This window comes from Rhineura floridana, chromosome 8 (genome assembly GCF_030035675.1).
Source record: "Rhineura floridana isolate rRhiFlo1 chromosome 8, rRhiFlo1.hap2, whole genome shotgun sequence".
NCBI lineage: Eukaryota > Metazoa > Chordata > Lepidosauria > Squamata > Rhineuridae > Rhineura > Rhineura floridana.
This window is the reverse complement of record NC_084487.1, coordinates 86,330,380-86,347,459: the sequence shown is the minus strand read 5'-3', so window position 1 is coordinate 86,347,459 and position 17,080 is coordinate 86,330,380. Positions and strand designations below refer to the sequence as shown.

The 17,080-nt window shown below is 43.2% G+C and overlaps 1 protein-coding gene across 6 annotated transcripts in view; it reads left to right on the top strand.

Moving 5' to 3' along the window:
* The window catches only part of DOCK4 (dedicator of cytokinesis 4), a 386,414-nt gene that overhangs the window by 83,578 nt on the left and 285,756 nt on the right, over positions 1-17,080 (top strand). For 3 of the 6 annotated variants that reach the window (XM_061640009.1, XM_061640008.1, XM_061640005.1), the window contains exon 1: positions 1,076-1,138. The exons of the other annotated variants lie outside the window; for them this stretch is intronic. In XM_061640009.1, the coding sequence (XP_061495993.1) occupies positions 1,077-1,138 (62 nt within the window). In that variant the 5' untranslated portion in view covers position 1,076. Of the gene's footprint in view, positions 1-1,075; positions 1,139-17,080 lie in introns of those variants that run through there. 6 annotated transcript variants of the gene reach the window in all.

Here is a 17,080-nt window from a genome sequence, read left to right as displayed (position 1 = left end):
ATTTGAACCTGACTGTTCTCAGTCCTAGTCCAACACTTTTACCGTTGTACCACACTGGTTTTCTGGGGAAGGTGGGGATGGGTTGGTGCCTGTCTTAGCGCCTCCTTGCTTTCGATATAATAGAAGCTGCTAATATATGTCCCTTCTTCCTTTCTGAAGTTGAATTTGGGAGGGAGAAGGAAGCATATGCTTATCAATACGATTGATATAAAGCAAGATGAGAGTGAAGCCGCCACTCTGCCCTTCCCATCTCGTAAAAAGAAGTGCAGAAGGGGGGCTGAATATCAGCAGAGGAAAGCCCCTCTCATTTCATCTCTTCCCCAGTGTTGGGTGTCAGTCTTTGCCAGCTGCACAGTGGTGACTGGGGTGCCGCAAAACAATTAGCCAGCAGCTGGCCAGAAAGTGGTGGGGTTGTAAATCTGCCAAGCCCAGGGAATAATGAGGGGAAATGAGGAAGGATCCGGCATTTTGTTCCAAGTACCAAATAGCTGTTTTTCAGAAAGCAAGGTCAGTAGGTAATCCAAGGGTCAAATACTCCAGTAATACAGTCCAGGCTTCAAAGACTTGAAAGGGTCCAGGTTGCAGGCATGGCTGGCAAAGATCTGACACTGGTGACCGACGTTGGTTCCAGCGGAAGCTTTTAAAACTCCACTCCCTGGTTCACACGACTGCAGTCAGCCCTCCGGCTCCCAGGAGCTTGTAACTTTAAATAGCCAGAACACCTGGGTTGCTCTGTTACTTGTTGGCGTCTTTGTTCTGCAGGGGGCAGAGGGGCCTCCTGTTTACTCCGTGAGTCTGACTGAGGGGCTCCAGCTGTGTCTTGAACATTTTCCAGCAGCGGGAGGTCTGGAGCTGCGCCTTTGGAGATTCTGCTTGTTCCCTCTCCTGGGTCTGCTGTGGCACTCTGCACCTCCTCCTCCTCCTCTGAGGACTCATCTGATGGAGGCCTGACACTGGGATACTAAATCAGAAGTGTAGTTGTCTGGGGTTGCAGAGGGCCATAGACCCCTTACTTTTTGTAGAGCAGGGTCTCAGCCAAGTCCCTATGTATGAGCCAATCATCATGAAAGGAGAGCATGTTAGCTCCTGAGAAGAGTCGTCCTTTTGTGCTGATTGGATCCAAAGAGAGTGAAAGGAGGTAAGTTAGCCACTGAGAAGGCTTTTCTCAATACCTAACACACAGCCTCCCATTTCATACTGATTTGCTCCTAGGGACATCTGTTGTAGTGGAGTGTGGCCTTGGTCAACATGGTGAGCAAGGGAGACAAGGGAAAGTGAAAAAAGGGGCATGGCTGTGAGGGGGCCTAGTATGACTGTCATGAGGGGACTCTGTACTTCTGAATTTGCTACTACACTACTGACATATCAGTTGGTTCCTCAGCAGAGGAAGCTATAATAATACATAACTTAGATAATTTACATAGAGAACTTTGTTTGAGACATATTTTATAACTGTTATTAGACATATTTTACAATTGTTATTCTCCCCCCCCCCCTTTTTTTTTTTTTGTTTGTTCTGCTTTGGATGAACTGTATATTGTTTGAGATTTATTCTTCGGTTTATGTTTTATAATGTGATGTATGGTTTTCTTTTATTTTTGTCTAGATATTTTTATAATTGTTATATTTTGTTTTTGAAGATATGTATATTGCTTGTGATTTATTGTTCAGTTGTATTTATTTAAAATGTGATATATTCGTTTTCTTTTACTATCAATTGTACCAAATGTGATGGTATATTGCTTTTATGTTGTAAACCGCCCAGAGAGCTTCGGCTAAGGGGCGGTATAAAAGTGTAATAAATAAATAAATAACATGAATATAGTACACTTGGGACATTCAGAGTGCTTTACTAATATTACTGCAACCTATGTAGGAAAGGATTGCTTGAGCCTAATAAATATCAGGTGCTGTCAAGAACCAATGAATGAAACATTTCAGTGATTGGCCCTGGACGCTGTTTCTTTTGTGGGCCCTTTTCTGAGGCTGGCATTTTACCTATTTTACCTATTTTTCTGAAAATCTACCAAACATTGGGCCCAGTTAAGTGCCCTGGGTGACAAATCAGAAATGGCATATTGATAATAGCATTTATTCTGTGAATTACTGCCCAGATTACCCTGTGTCCAGGAGATAGGCACATTATCTGTTCTAGATGGGACGGGGTCACACTCCCTCTCAAGGAGCAGATACATAGCTTGGGGATATTTCTGGATACATCTTTGTCACTAAAGACCCAAGTGTCCTCTGTGGCTGTGAGAGCCTTCTGCCAGTTTTGTATGATTTACAGTACCAGCGCCAAAGGGCAGCCAGGTTAGGCCATGGCTGAAGGTCCCTGAAGCCCAGAGGAGGCCCTGAAGGGCCCCTCCTTAGGGTATGGGGGTAGCACTCCTCTTCTGTGATCCTTGGCAGGGTTGACTCCTAACCCTGCCGCATATCATAGAGACGGAGCTCACAGCCCCCCCTACAGACCGTGTGGGCCTGCGGCGCCCACCTGTTCCACCTACCTCTCCTCCCTTTCTGTGAATGCCCTGTATGCTGCGTATGCAGCTGCCATCAACCAAGATGGTGGTGGAGGCTTCTCTAAAGGACTGATACCCCTACTGCCGTCTTGATTGATGGCAGGCATGTGCATGAATGTAGTTTAGCGTGCATGCATGCCATCAACGAAGATGGCAGTAGGGGTATGAGCCCCTTAGAGAAACCTTTGCCACCATCTTGGTTGATGGCAGTGACCTGCGCGCCCAGCATGCAGGGTATTCACAGAAAGAAAGAGGTAGGTGGTGTGGTCCCTCGTGGTCTGTAGGGGGGCCTGGGAGCAGGGGGCCTGGGACAGGCTGATGCCAAGGGCCCAGTCATGCCTGGTGTTGGCCCTGATGATTCATCAGCTACTTTCATTTCTGGACAGGGATAGCCTGACCACTGTAGTTCATTACTGATGACCTTGATGCTGAATTACTGCAATATGTTCTAGGTAGGTCTGTTATTGGGCCTGGTCCATAAGCTCCAGATGGTGCACAATGTAGCAGCTAGAGTGCTGATGGAGGGCATGCAGCTGACATGTGTCACCATTGTGGCACTGGCTGCCTGTCTGCTGCCAAGACAGGTTCAGGTTCTTGTTTTGATTTGCAAAACCCTGAGCAACTTAAGTCCAGTGTACCTTGGGTGCTGCCTGAACCTTTACATTCCAGCTTGATCACTGAGATCATCTAGAGGAGTACTGTTGGTTGTTCCTCTGGTTGATATGACTCATCTCATATCAACATAAAACCAAGTGTTCAGTGTTATCAGCAGAGTTTTGTGAAATCCTCTAACAGAGATTCAGCAGGTGCATTCAGTATTCATTTTCAAGTGTTTGCTGAAAACCTTTCTATGTCCCAGACATTTTAGCATGTGTTTTAAATTGTATATTTGTTTTAATGTTTTTGATTGCTGTAAACCGCCCAGAGAGCTTCAGCTATGGGGCGGTATACAAGTGCAATAAATAAAAAAATAAAAATAAATATGTCACCAGGCTTATGCAGACAATTTAAAAAAATCCCTTTGTTATAGATAGCTGATGATGTGTAATCTTGATATTTATGTGGTTTTTATTGTTTGTATATATGTTCTGATTTTTTTTTAAATTGCATTTCTCTATATAAGTGTTATAAGTAAAACAAGTTTTGGTGCTTGAAATGGATCGGCTGTCTATAAAGGATACTGCCTTATGGCACAGGATGGGGGGTGGGGAGATGAAGGTTTGAACTTGTTTTGCTGGAGGGTTGTTCATAAATGCTTCTGAAAACTGAAATTCCTTGTTTATGTCCTCAGTATTTTAGAATTTGAGTTAACTTAAGCCGTGTGTGTGTGTGTGTGTGTGACAGAGAGAGAGAGAGAGAGAGAGAAAGAGGCGTGTGTGGCAAACCTAAAAAAATGGCTTAACCTCATCTGTAACCATTTTTAGTTATATACTAAAGCACAAATTGATCTCATATTTCCTTTTATCTTGGCAACCCTCCAGATTCCAGGAGGAAAATAATTTTGGTTGAGCGAATATAAACCATTTAAATAGGAATAACATAATGTCTAAAAAATAAGGAAATATAAGTATTTTTCTTGGCAGTGTCTATACATTCTTAATTTTAATTCCCACCCCCTTTTTGTTTCAGTTCTCTTACTATTTTAGTTAAATTATCCACAGTTTTAAATTAGATATTTCGCCTGTTGTGAGAACCCACTAATAATTCTTTCCAGCACTGGACATTTAGTTCACTTGTTTACTTGAAATGAGTAGAACTTTTTAAAAAAGTATCTGCCAGCTTTAATGCTTGCAGAGTTATGAGTATGAGGTTGTGGGTTTTTTTTGGAAGTGCAGCTTAAAGTCGAGACATCCTGTAGTACTTTCAAAGATGCTGACGTTTATAAATTGCTCTGGTGTCTTCTTGGTTTGCAAGGGACTAGAGAAATCTTTCTCATTCTTTCATTTAAAATAGTTTGGGATCCAGCTGTTCCACACTTGCTAGAACTGCCATCTTATTTTGTAGTTTCCAGGGAAGTTCTTTCCAAAAATATCCAGTGCCACAGTAGGGCTGTCACCCAATTAAAGAAAACTTCATTGTTTTAATCATTTAGTCAGTTGATAGATTATTTACATCTGCACATATCATGTTTCAATTTAGAAGGACATGGTTTCCTCTAAGGAGTGAATGCCTCTTCTAATAGTAGAGCCTGCTATCAATAATTTTTGAAACTATCCGTATTTAAAGTAATTGTTCCCCCACCCACCCCAAATCTGCTGCCCTAATAAATTGGAGGCAACTTCTTTGGCAATTAATATACTTTAAATCTGTTAATCCAGGGGTAGCCAATTTGGTGCACTCCAGATGTTGTTGGACTAAAACTCCTATCAGCCTGGACCCAGCATTGCCAAAGGTCAGGGATGGCGGAAATTGTAGTCCGATAACTTCTGGAGGGCACTATGTTGTTTAACTGATCTGTTAAACACTGAAAATCCTAGAAAACAGAACTCTGTAAATCCTAGTGAACACAACATTTTCAAATTGACTTCTTAGAGTTACATCCAGTTAACAAATTATATGTAAATCAATTCCTCAGTATGAGAAAACTTTGTCTCCTAAACATCGGTAATGTATGCCAGGTGGTTTCTTGTGGCTTATCATTATGGCAATGAGTCACAGCCTTGGGCTCCTTCCCTCCCATCAGACTATAAAGAGGTGATAGGAGCTTTCAGTTCCAATTTTAACTACAGTGTAGTGTTGTGTCTAAACCATGCTGTGGTTAATCTAACTATGATTTGTTGAAACAAGCCATATTCATAACTTCAGTGGTTTGAAGTTGGATTCTTTCAAACAAACCAAAGTTAAGATTAACCACTGTTTTTTGGGGTTCAGATGAAACAAGCTGCAGTTAACCTAAAATGGAAGTTGATGCTTCCAAACTTTTCCTCATCATCATCATGCTGAAGGAAGAGGGGAATGGGGTTTGTGTGAGCTTGGTGCTCCTGTGGTTTGTTCCTGGTTTATCATGACATCTGAATGCAGCTGTAGTCTCTTCAGTTGTGAGTTTGGCCATGGAATGGAATGGAACTTGCCTATCAAGGTGCTCCTTCTCAAAAGTGTACAACTATCTGTTCAAATAGGAGTGCACTGTATCTGCCCATTTCTCTGTTCTTTTGTCCCAATTTCCCAACCATCTGTATAATGGTGAAGCAAATTTCCAATCTTAGTTTTTGCATTACTCTCTATACCTGTCCCAAGCCTCTGACAGATGGGTTTGTTGGGGGGGGGAGGGAGGAGGAGACAACAGGTAGGACAGATAATGATATGATAAATGGAAAGAAGGATGTGATGGGTGGCTTTATGCTAGGAACATGCTAGAATTCTGCCCAATTTGGATTTGGTACTGAATTCAAAACATTCAGCTGCCTTTGAGAAATGGGAGTGGCTGAAGATTATGGGTGGTTGGTGATTGATTTATGGATTGATGTATAGACTGTCTTTCAGCCATAATGACTCCCAATGCTGAATAGAGCTCAGATGGCGCCGTGGTACACTCCACGGCTGTGAACTCTGAGGCGGGAGTTGAGACGGCTAGAGTGCCGGTGGCAGAAATCTCACTCTGAGGACGATTGAACACAGGTTAGAGCGGTGGCAGCAGCCTACCATGTGGCGATAGGGGCAGCAAAAAAGGATTTTTATGCTGCCTCTATTGCGTCTGCAAAGTGCTGTCCCAGGAGGTTGTCCAAGTGGTCCGGAGCCTGGTCAGTCCAGTTGCCTCAGATCCGATGGAACCATCTAAGACCTCCTGTGATAAATTGGCAAGGCACTTTGCGGATAAAATCTATCGTATACAGAGTGCTGTTCCGTGCACTGTGGATAAAGTGAGTGTGTCAGAGTCGGCCAGGGGCATCTCGGCGGGTTGGGATTGGTTCCAGCTTCTTCCATCCGAGGAAGTGGACAAGGTGCTTTCAACCTTAAAGCCTACCACCTGCTTACTTGAACCTTGCCCATCATGGCTCATTATGAGCTGTAAAGATAGACCGAGTGAGGGGATCAAGGCGGTGGTAAACACGTCCCTGGAAGAGGGAATATTGCCATCAGCCCTCAAGGAGGCAATAATAAAACCAATTCTAAAGAAGCCCTCCTTGGATCCCCACGATTTGAACAACTTTTGCCCAGTCTCGAATCTACCATTTCTGGGCAAGGTGGTGGAGCGGGTGGTGGCAAAGCAGTTGCAAGTGCAGTTGGAGGAAGCAAATTATCTTGATCCATTTCAATCCAGCTTCAGGCCTGGACATGGGACTGAAATGGCCTTGGTCACCTTGGTGGATGATATGAGGAGGGTGTTGGATAGGGGCGAATGTACCTTCCTCGTCCTGCTGGATCTCTCAGCGGCTTTTGATACCGTTGACCACGGTATCCTCCTGGACCGCCTGGAGAGGCTGGGCATAGGGGCCACTGTAATGCAGTGGTTCTGTTTCTTCCTCTCTGACAGGTACCAGAGGATGGCACTGGGGGACGAGGTCTCTGACCCATGGCCTCTCACGTGTGGGGTACCACAGGGTTCCATCCTCTCCCTGATGCTATTTAACATCTATATAAAGCCGCTGGGAGCTATCTTCAGGAGATGTGGGCTGCAATGTCATCAGTATGCGGATGACACACAGCTCTATCTCTCATTCAAGTCTTCACCGGGGTTGGCTGTGGAAACCCTGTCCAAGTGCCTGGAGTCAGTGAGTGGCTGGATGGGAAGGAAAAAGCTGGAGCTGAACTCTGACAAAACCGAGGTACTGTTCGTGGGAGACAAGAGAAGGTTGGGGGATGTTAACTTGGTGCTTAATGGGGTACAACTGCCCCTGAAAGACCAAGTCCGCAGCCTGGGGGTCATTTTTGACTCCCAGCTGTCCATGGAGGCTGAAGGTTCGGCTGTGAGCCGGGTGGTGTTGTATCAACTCCATTTGATACGAAGGCTGTGCCCCACCTTCCAAACCATCTGCTCCCATTGGTTGTACATGCCCTGGTCTCCTCTCGCCTAGACTACTGTAATGCACTGTACGTGGGGTTACCCTTGAAAATGGTCCGGAAGCTGCAACTGGTACAAAATGCAGCAGCTCGCCTGATTAAGGGTAGCCGCCGCCAAGACCACATTACTCCAGTGCTGAAGGAGTTGCACTGGTTACTTGTTGCTTTCTGAGCCCAATTCAAGGTGTTGTTTTTGACCTTTAAAACCTTGTATGGTTTCGGCCCAGTCTATCTGAAAGAGCTCCTCCAGCATCATCAATGTTGCCGCCCAACAAGATCAGCCTCAAAAGACCTTCTCTCCATCCCACCAGTTAAAACAGCTAGACTGGTGAGAATTAGGGAGAGGGCTTTTTCAATCGTGGCACCCACTCTATGGAATTCCCTCCCAAATGACATCCCCCATGCTCCCTCCATGATGAACTTCTGCCGGACCCTGAAAACCTGGCTGTTCAGGCAGGCCTTTGGGGTGGGTTAGATTTTAGTGTTATTGTTGGAATTTTAAGGCTGTAATGTGAATTGTATGTTTTTATGTTGTGTGTCACCCAGAGTGGCTGGACAACCAGCCAGATGGGCGTCTAATAAATTTAATAAATCAATAAATCAATGTAGGATCATTTTTTTAAAAATCACAAATTAAAATAATTCAATTCTAACATGTCACCTGGAGGCAAAACTTCTGAATCAATGCTAGTGACAGCAAAATAATAAAAAGGAGCATAAAAATAGCCAAAGAAGAAAAAACGAGAAAATTTGTTAAATTGAATTGCTGAAGGAACTCTGTGTGTGTGTGTGTGTGTGTGTGTGTGTGTGTGTGCGTGCGTGTGTGGAAACCCAATGGGAGGGATTTCTAAGGAAGATAGGCTCCCATGGAAAAAGCCAAGCCTGCCAACTCCTTGTTGAGGACAGCTTAGTGCTCACAACTGAAGGCTTTTCTAGGGAATAGATGACAAGAGCATTGTGCAAGGTGTGCCTGTTCTCAGCAGAGTCACCATTTGACTCTAATGATAATTAGGTGTAGTGGTTAAGGTGTTGGACTATGACCTGGGAGACCAGGGTTCGAATCCCCACACAGCCATGAAGCTCACTGGGTGACCTTGGACCAGTCACTGCCTCTCAGCCCCAGAGGAAGTCAATGGTAAACTCCCTCTGAACACCGCTTACTGTGAAAACCCTATTCATAGGGTCGCCCTAAGTTGGAATCGACTTGAAGGCAGTCGGTTTCCATTTCAATTCTTAGAGGAGTTTTATGAGTAGCATACTGAAGCCTGGAAAACAGCAAAAGCAGTAAGTCCTGTCTCCTTCTGTTCACGCCTAGCAGACATGAGGGCAACTCTACTCTCCTAGGCTGAGACAGAATGTTTCCCTGCTGCTTAGTGGTCCAAAACTAGTTAATGCAGTGTTTTCCCCCACAGCTCCCATACCTTTTGACCTTTTCTCTGCAGTTCTCACTGCCAGAAATGTCTCTCAGGCTGGATTTTGTGAACAAGGGAAAGGTGAGAGAATGTGGGGCATATTGCTAAATGAAGAGTCTGGGAATGATCAATGGAGACTGTTCCACCTTCAGCTGCCATGCTTCCCAACAGGCTTGTTTTTAAAGACTGAAACAGCATGTCGCCAAACACCCTTCCTTTATATAAATTCCAGTATTTGAAAGAAGAGATTAGAAGAAATAAGCCACTTTGTCAATAGCTGCTTGAAAAGCACAAGCCAAGTTTATATTTGTGCTTCTACTGGGAATATGCAAGCACTACTACCAATGCAACAAAACAAACAGCAAGCTGGTGGCAGAAGCGTAGACTGAACAAGCTCTCACTTCCGTGTGGCAGAGCAGCAGATCATTGAGCTAAATCACTCTGTGATGCTCACAGGTCATTTCTGCAATTTGATATATGCAAATCAAAGCATAAGATTTAAAGCCCGAATAGGCTCTGGCTGCTGCTATGTCAAGAAGAGAAACAATTTTAAGAAGTGAGAATATTGTGTGCGTTCTTCCCCTTTTTAAGCCAGTGATTGAATCTAGTAGCTCCTTGGTTGGTGCAAAATGAATACCAAAAGATAGATTGCATTGTTCCATCACTGTGCAATCCACTTGTTGAAAAGGACTGCTTCACTATCTCGCCCCCTTAATGAGCTCCGTAACCATAGCAACACCCACTGGCAAACAGTGAGATTACAGTACCACTGTTGTCCGGCCTATAATGTTTCTCTGCTCCTCTTGGCACACTGACCTAGAATATTGTCCTACATCCTAGCAGAGGGTTTCTTTTTAATGTTCCCCTTCTTGTAATGCCCCAAAGGAAGCTAAAGTTGATTGTTTAGTGTGTTGCAACAGGAGAAATAGCGTCTAATTAGCTTTCAAACAAAATCTCTGCTCAAAATCTTTTTTTAAGGGAAGTTTTTATGCTTCATTTCAACAGCCAGTTGTTTACAGGTGTAGCTGCTCCTTTATTGTGTTAATTAGGTATTTTTTCCATTTATGTCTCTATTCTGTTCAGTGATCACTAGCATCAAGCTGTGTCTTTCTGTCATTTTCTGCTTGGTTGATGTATCTGAGCCAGTTCTGCTGAGAAGTCAGAGGTCAACTTGCATAAAAATATTCCACACATGAGTCTCTACCCTTCCATAAATGGAGAAATTGCAACTGATCATTTTTTCAGTTCACAGAAGGGAGAATGAGACTTTCTATGTAGCTGTCACAATGAAAATGTCGACCCAGTGTGCGGCAGCTGTGAAAAAGGCAAATTCCATGCTAGCGATAATTAGGAAAGGTATTGAAAATAAAACAGCCGATATCATAATGCCATTGTATAAATCTATGGTGCGGCCGCATTTGGAGTACTGTGTACAGTCCTGGTCGCCTCATCTCAAAAAGGATATTATAGAGTTGGAAAAGGTTCAGAGGAGGGCAACCAGAATGATCAGGGGGATGGAGCGACTCCCTTACGAGGAAAGGTTGCAGAATTTGGGGCTTTTTAGTTTAGAGAAAAGGCGGGTCAGAGGAGACATGATAGAAGTGTATAAAATTATGCATGGCATTGAGAAAGTGGATAGAGAAAAGTTCTTCTCCCTCTCTCATAATACTAGAACTCGTGGACATTCAAAGAAGCTGAATGTTGGAAGATTCAGGACAGACAAAAGGAAGTACTTCTTTACCCAGCGCATAGTTAAACTATGGAATTTGCTCCCACAAGATGCAGTAATGGCCACCAGCTTGGATGGCTTTAAAAGAAGATTAGACAAATTCATGGAGGACAGGGCTATCAATGGCTACTAGCTATGATGGCTGTGCTCTGCCACCCTAGTCAGAGGCAGCATGCTTCTGAAAACCAGTTGCCGGAAGCCTCAGGAGGGGAGAGTGTTCTTGCACTTGGGTCCTGCTTGTGGGCTTCCCCCAGGCACCTGGTTGGCCACTGTAAGAACAGGATGCTGGACTAGATGGGCCATTGGCCTGATCCAGCAGGCTCTTCTTATGTTCTTATGTTCTGATAGTATGAACATGCAACATGTGGTATCTCTGCACCAGCTGTTGCATTTGGTAAGGGTTTATCAAGTGTTATGCCAGCGTATGGAAGTAATTTTTGGCAGCCTCCATGAGGTGCCTGTATTGTTTAAACCAGTTCTCCAGAGTTCAGTGTAGCGTATGAATGCTCAGGAATATGTAGCTTGCTGTCTCCCTATAACTGTTCATTATTTCTGTATAATCTTCATGTACGGCTGTTGGCTGCTTGGTATCAAAGGGGGAGTCTGCAGTCTTGGCTTGGGTGGGTAGGTGAGCAGCGGGTTCAATTTGTCAGTTTAGATATAAGAGCAAATGATTTCCACAAAAGTAGACATAACTCATTAAAGTGAAGCACACTGGGGGAGGGAACACATGAGCACAGAACATAGTTTGGTATTACATGAACTAGTACACAAGGTGGAGAGGGATTTTTCATAAGGCATACCATGGCTGTTCTTGCTCTTTGTGATTAGCCCTTTGAACTGACTCTGTTTGATGGATGGTGTATACGTTTTATATTCTGTGTTTTCCCTTTTCCAGTAATATTTAAATTGTAGCTTATTTCCTGAATTCAGTTATTTTGACCTTGCTTGTGATCCTTCATAAGTGACAGTCTTGACCTAGATGGGCAATAAAGTTTGCTATCCTTCAGCGTAGAGAGAGAAACCTGAAACCTTTCAAAGGTGTAAAAAGCTCTCAACGTTCTAAAATGAACCTTTATGGGGAGAAATGCTGCTTATTCTTTGGAATATTAAATTAAATGCTGTTTGGATATAACTGAACTGAATAGAACTGAAAGCGTAATTGAATAATTGCTAAGAACTTGATATTCTATGAAGGTGATATTTTCAGAAGAAAATCCATATGAGAATAAATGTTTCTGGGCTTTAAAGTTCTTTGCTTTTTAATTCAATGAATTTAACAGGACATAGTTTCTATTTATAAATATAGCAATTATGTGCTAACTATTAAACCATGCACTTATTTTATACTCCAGGAAGTGATGATGCTTACATATTATGAGCATTTTAATGTTTTTTAATTATATGAACCTCATGTTTGCATCTTAGAAATAATTACATTAACATTTTCTTTCAGGTGGCAGGTATCGTATAGTTTGGTATCATATAGTTCTTTCTAAAAATTATATCTATTCACCTTACACGCTTCTCCCAGAATTTGGCCCTAGAATTGGTCATTATGGGTCTCCACTAATGGACTACTTCATTGTCAGTAGCAAGCATTTATCCAGTCCTTCTTCTCTTCTATGTAGGGCCAGAGTCCATAATCTGCTCAAGGCGTCTCCAACCTGGTCCCCTCCAGATGTTTTGGATTGCAACTTCCCTCTTCCCAGACCATTAGCCATGCTGGAGGGCACCAGATTGGGGAAGGCTGGTTGTTTGCTTTGTGAAGATCTGCTGGTGTGTATAAACTTCCTAACTTGAGGTGTGTTACATGCTGTACTAATTCCGTAGGGTGGCCTACCAATATAGAATTGGCTGCCATATAATTGGTATGATGGATGAAGTCTAGGCTACAGCCCAGGATTCAGTGCTTTATTTTCCCCATTCTTTCCAATTATTTATTATTTATTTATTAGATTTATATCCCACCCTTCCTCCCAGTAGGAGCCCAATTGCCTGCATTCCCTTTTTGGGTGAATGAGTGGGTGGGGGATTAGAGACTGGATTTACAGAGCATAGGCATGCAAAAGCAGTTCTCCATGTGTGCAGTTACTTCATTATTTTATTCCAATTACATACCTTTGAGAGATCTCAGTCTCCTTGTTGGAGTTTTCTCCAGAGTAGCTTGCTGAGTTGATTAACTGTCACCTGTAGTAATAGCCATGTGGGGAGGGTTAGGAGATTGACTGGGTCCCAAGCACCACTTTAACCAAGGGCATCTAAGCCTAGAGACAACCTGGGACACTGAATGGTGGGGCACCAAGCCTGGGTCCGAATACACATCTTCCTTGAAAACAAGTCTAGCATGGCAGTTGTTGGCTCCATGTCAAAGTTGGAGAAATATGGCAGAGCAAGGAAGCTTTATCTAGAAATTAAAGAAGGCTCTTCCATGGAAAACATGATGCTTTAAGCAATCCCACTGGGAGGAGTTCTTAGAGTGTCAAGTGGACACTGGCTGAAAGAGGAACCTTCATTCTGATGTGCCTCAGGAACTATTTATCTTTAGGAGACTGCTCTATGAGATGTGAAAGGGAACCCAAACAGGACTGAAAGGACGATGGAAACCTGGGTGTCTAGAGCACAGGAGATTCCAGAGTAAGCCTACCATATACCTGCCAATCCTGCCCTTGGAGAAGCCATGTGAAGGACCGGAGTCCTTCCCATTTAGTTGGTATAAATATGACCCATCCTCCCACTTCCTCATACTGTAGATATCAAATTATGTATTTGTGTTGAAAAAAATGAGGTATTTCAAACTGGCAAGTTAGGAAAACAGCAGTTTTGTATTATGTAGCTCTTTTCTTCCAAAGGGTTTTAATACAGATGAGTGTATTGAGTCAGATTCTACAAGTGAGACGGCAACAAACTGTTGTTGTGTGAAACTCTCCTGGTCAGGGTTCCAGCCAGCCATGCCCTCTTCCAGGGTAGTCCATTCCATTCCCTCCACCTCCAGTTTTCCATTCACCAACGGGCACTTTTCCCCCCTGTAGCCACTGAGCAACATCCTCAGTCATTGCTAGGCTATTTTTAGTTCTCCCCCTAATGTTTTTTTCTATTTTAACGTGTGCAAAACTTGGAATATCCTCAAGCCTGCCTGTATTTCCCTCATGTGTGTGGATGGTGCCATTTTGGCTACTTAATTATAGGCATGCTGAGAATGAGTTTGCATTTAGTGTATATGATGCTGTGTGATGGTAGTAGCAGTCTGTGTTTTTTCCATGCAAATGCACAATCCAGAAGGAAATTTGGCATGTTGAGAATGCCTGCTACTTTAAGATATATATTTTTAAAGTTATGTGGCCTTTGCCTGGTGTAGGTTGAGAAAATCAGAAGTTGCTGGGGGACTTGAGGGCAAGAATGGAGATCCTACCTAGTCTATTATCTTTCTTTTAAACTGACCGTGTCTACCCCCCCCCCAAAAAAAATCCTGGTCTCCATCCACCACAAACCATCCTTGCCAGCATCCTGAAGCTTTGAAGCAGGGAGTGGTATATAGTACGTACTGTATACTCAGATTCACAATTTTTTGAATGCAGGATTTAAAAAGGGGTGTAGAATGCAGCTGGAACTGTTAAGTGTGCCAGTGCCCTATATTGGCAAAAGGCTTATATACTGAAGCCTAACATGCTCCTGTTCAGTATTCCAACCAGCCATGGCCACTTCAAGGATACTCCATTCCATCCCTGCCCCGGTTTTCCATCCCCCCCCCCTCCCAAAAGACACCTGATATGCTAAGATTTCATTTGACTGTTTTGGTAAGGTGGTGTTAGTGTTCTTGTTTAAGATTTTTCTCTAACTGTTTTTGTATTTCTGTATACCTTTAGGTTCCTGCTGATTGATTCCTTTTTTATGTGGATGATGCTGTTTTGGCTATATAAGAATTGGATATAGTATATATAATTCACTATCTTTGAATGCTTTCTAATCTGTGCATTCAAATTAATATTAATCATGAAGAATAAATGGGGTATAACCTGCAGTGCCAAAAAAACTAGTCGTAGAAGTCTTTGGAGTAAGTTGCCACTTCTTCTGTCTCTAAAGTTTGCTCCTGTTAAATATTCTCCCAATCCTTGAGTGAGATTTGGGCCAAATCAGGAGTAGAAAATACTAACTTTGCTAGCAAGGTGATTTGCATGACTTTAGCCATCATTCTTTGCTTACTGTCAAAATTCTTTAAGCTTGCAATGACCTACTTAAGGGTCTTACGACAAGATTTAAAATGCCAATGAATTCCATGCAGCAAAGTGTGCTGCTTTTTAAGCATTCCTTATGTATATTTTCCACTTTTGTTTCTATGGAGATAATGGTCAGAATTTAGGAATTTAACTCTTCTGAGCTGAGGATGGAGCTACCAGGAAGAAGAGGGGGTTACTGTTGCCTACTCTCGTCTCCTCACACTGATGCTGCTGCTGACACCCTTACTCAGAATGAGAGGAGAGGGCTTTTCATGAAGCAAAAAGAAGCAAGGCCACAAGAAAAGGCTGCTTTCCCCCTTCCATCCTGGCAGCCAGCCTGCCTGCCTGCCTGTCTTGGCTCCTGATTCACTGTCATCTCCTTTTAAAAATTGTTCTTATTTATGAGGCCATATATCTCACCTTTAGTCCAAATGGAGCCAAGGAGCAGTGAGGAAGCTCAGAACTTGCTTGGCCCCCATCTCTGAGGCCGTGTATGTGTGCCAGGGGAGAGTTCACAAGTCCAAGGCTGCTCTAAATGTATGTTGTGGGCAGAGCTTGGAAAAGTTACTTTTTTGAACTACAGCTCCCATCAGCCCCAGCCAGCATGGCCACTGGTGGTGTCTGCCACGTGTTTTATAGGCAGATGCCCTTGGTATGCCTGAAATATACTCTGGCACCTCAGCAAATGTTCTCCCCTCTCCTTTGTAGCAAGGGGGAGGTGTCGTCTGCAGTGGCAGTGAGGAGCAGGTGGCATCCAGGGAGTGAAGACTTTTAAAATAAATAAATAAATAAATAAATAAATAAATAAATAAATAAATAAATAAATAATTTCTTTACTGTTCATTGCCCCCTCTTGATTACTTTGCGGGCCCCCTGGGGGTCATGGCCCTCAGATTGGGAACCACCGCTGTAGGAGTTTGGTGCTTAAGGCTGGCACCTAGCTGTAATTTGGTGGCTTTTGTAAAAATAACTAATTACTTTGCTATTATTATTATTATTATCATTATTATCTTTATTTATACCCCGCCCTTTTTCCAAACTGGAACTCAAGGCGGCTTCCAGATAAAAGTCAGTACATATCATTAAGAACATATAAACATATAAAAATCAGCATTAAAACAGAATTAAACAATTAATTCTGCTAGAAAATGTAGCAGCTTAGCAAAGCTCACGGTATATTAACGGGGGAATCCAATCAGGACAAAAGAGACTTCTGGTGTCTATATACCAACGCGCGGAGCTTGGGAAACAAGCAAGAGGAGCTTGAAGTCTTAGTGCATCAAGGCAAATATGACTTCATAGGGATAACAGAGACTTGGTGGGATGACTCCCATGATTGGAATATAGCCATTCAAGGATATAAACTCTACAGAAAGAATAGAAGCAACAGAAAAGGAGGGGGAGTAGCGTTATACGTCAAAGACAAATACACCTCTATGGAAATTCAAGAGAGCGAACAAAGTGGTCCGGTAGAGACCATTTGGGTAAAAATAAATGGAGAAACAAATAAAACTGACATGGTAGTAGGTGTCTACTACAGACCCCCTGGCCAAGAAGAGCTGGTAGACGAGGCCTTTCTCAAACAAATCTCTGAAATCTCAAGGAGGCAAGAAGTAGTAGTGATGGGGGACTTCAACTACCCGGATATCTGCTGGGAGACAAACTCTGCGAAGCACAAAGCCTCCAACAAATTCCTGATGGGCCTTGCTGATAATTTCCTCTTTCAAAAAGTAGAAGAAGGAACAAGGGTATCGGCAATCCTGGACCTGATCTTAACTAACAGGGACGAATTGGTCACAGGAATTAAAGCGGTCGGTACCTTGGGGGAAAGTGACCACGTAATGCTGGAATTTGTGATTCTGGGGAAAGCCAAAGAAGAATACAGTCAAATATGGACCTTGGATTTCAGGAAAGCCGATTTTAGCAAGCTCAGGGAAATGATGGGTAGGATCCCGTGGCTAGATAGACTAAAGAAAAAAGGAGCCCAAGAAGTGTGGGAGTTCATGAAGAATGTATTACAAAAAGCGCAATCGCAAACAATTCCAAAGAGGAAGAAAAACGGAAGACATCGGAAAAAGCCAATGTGGCTACACGGAAGACTGGTGGAGGAGGTAAAAATAAAAAAGAGCATGTATAAAAAATGGAAGGAAGGACGCATCACCAAGGAAGAGTACCGATGAGCGGCTCGGGCTTGCAGGA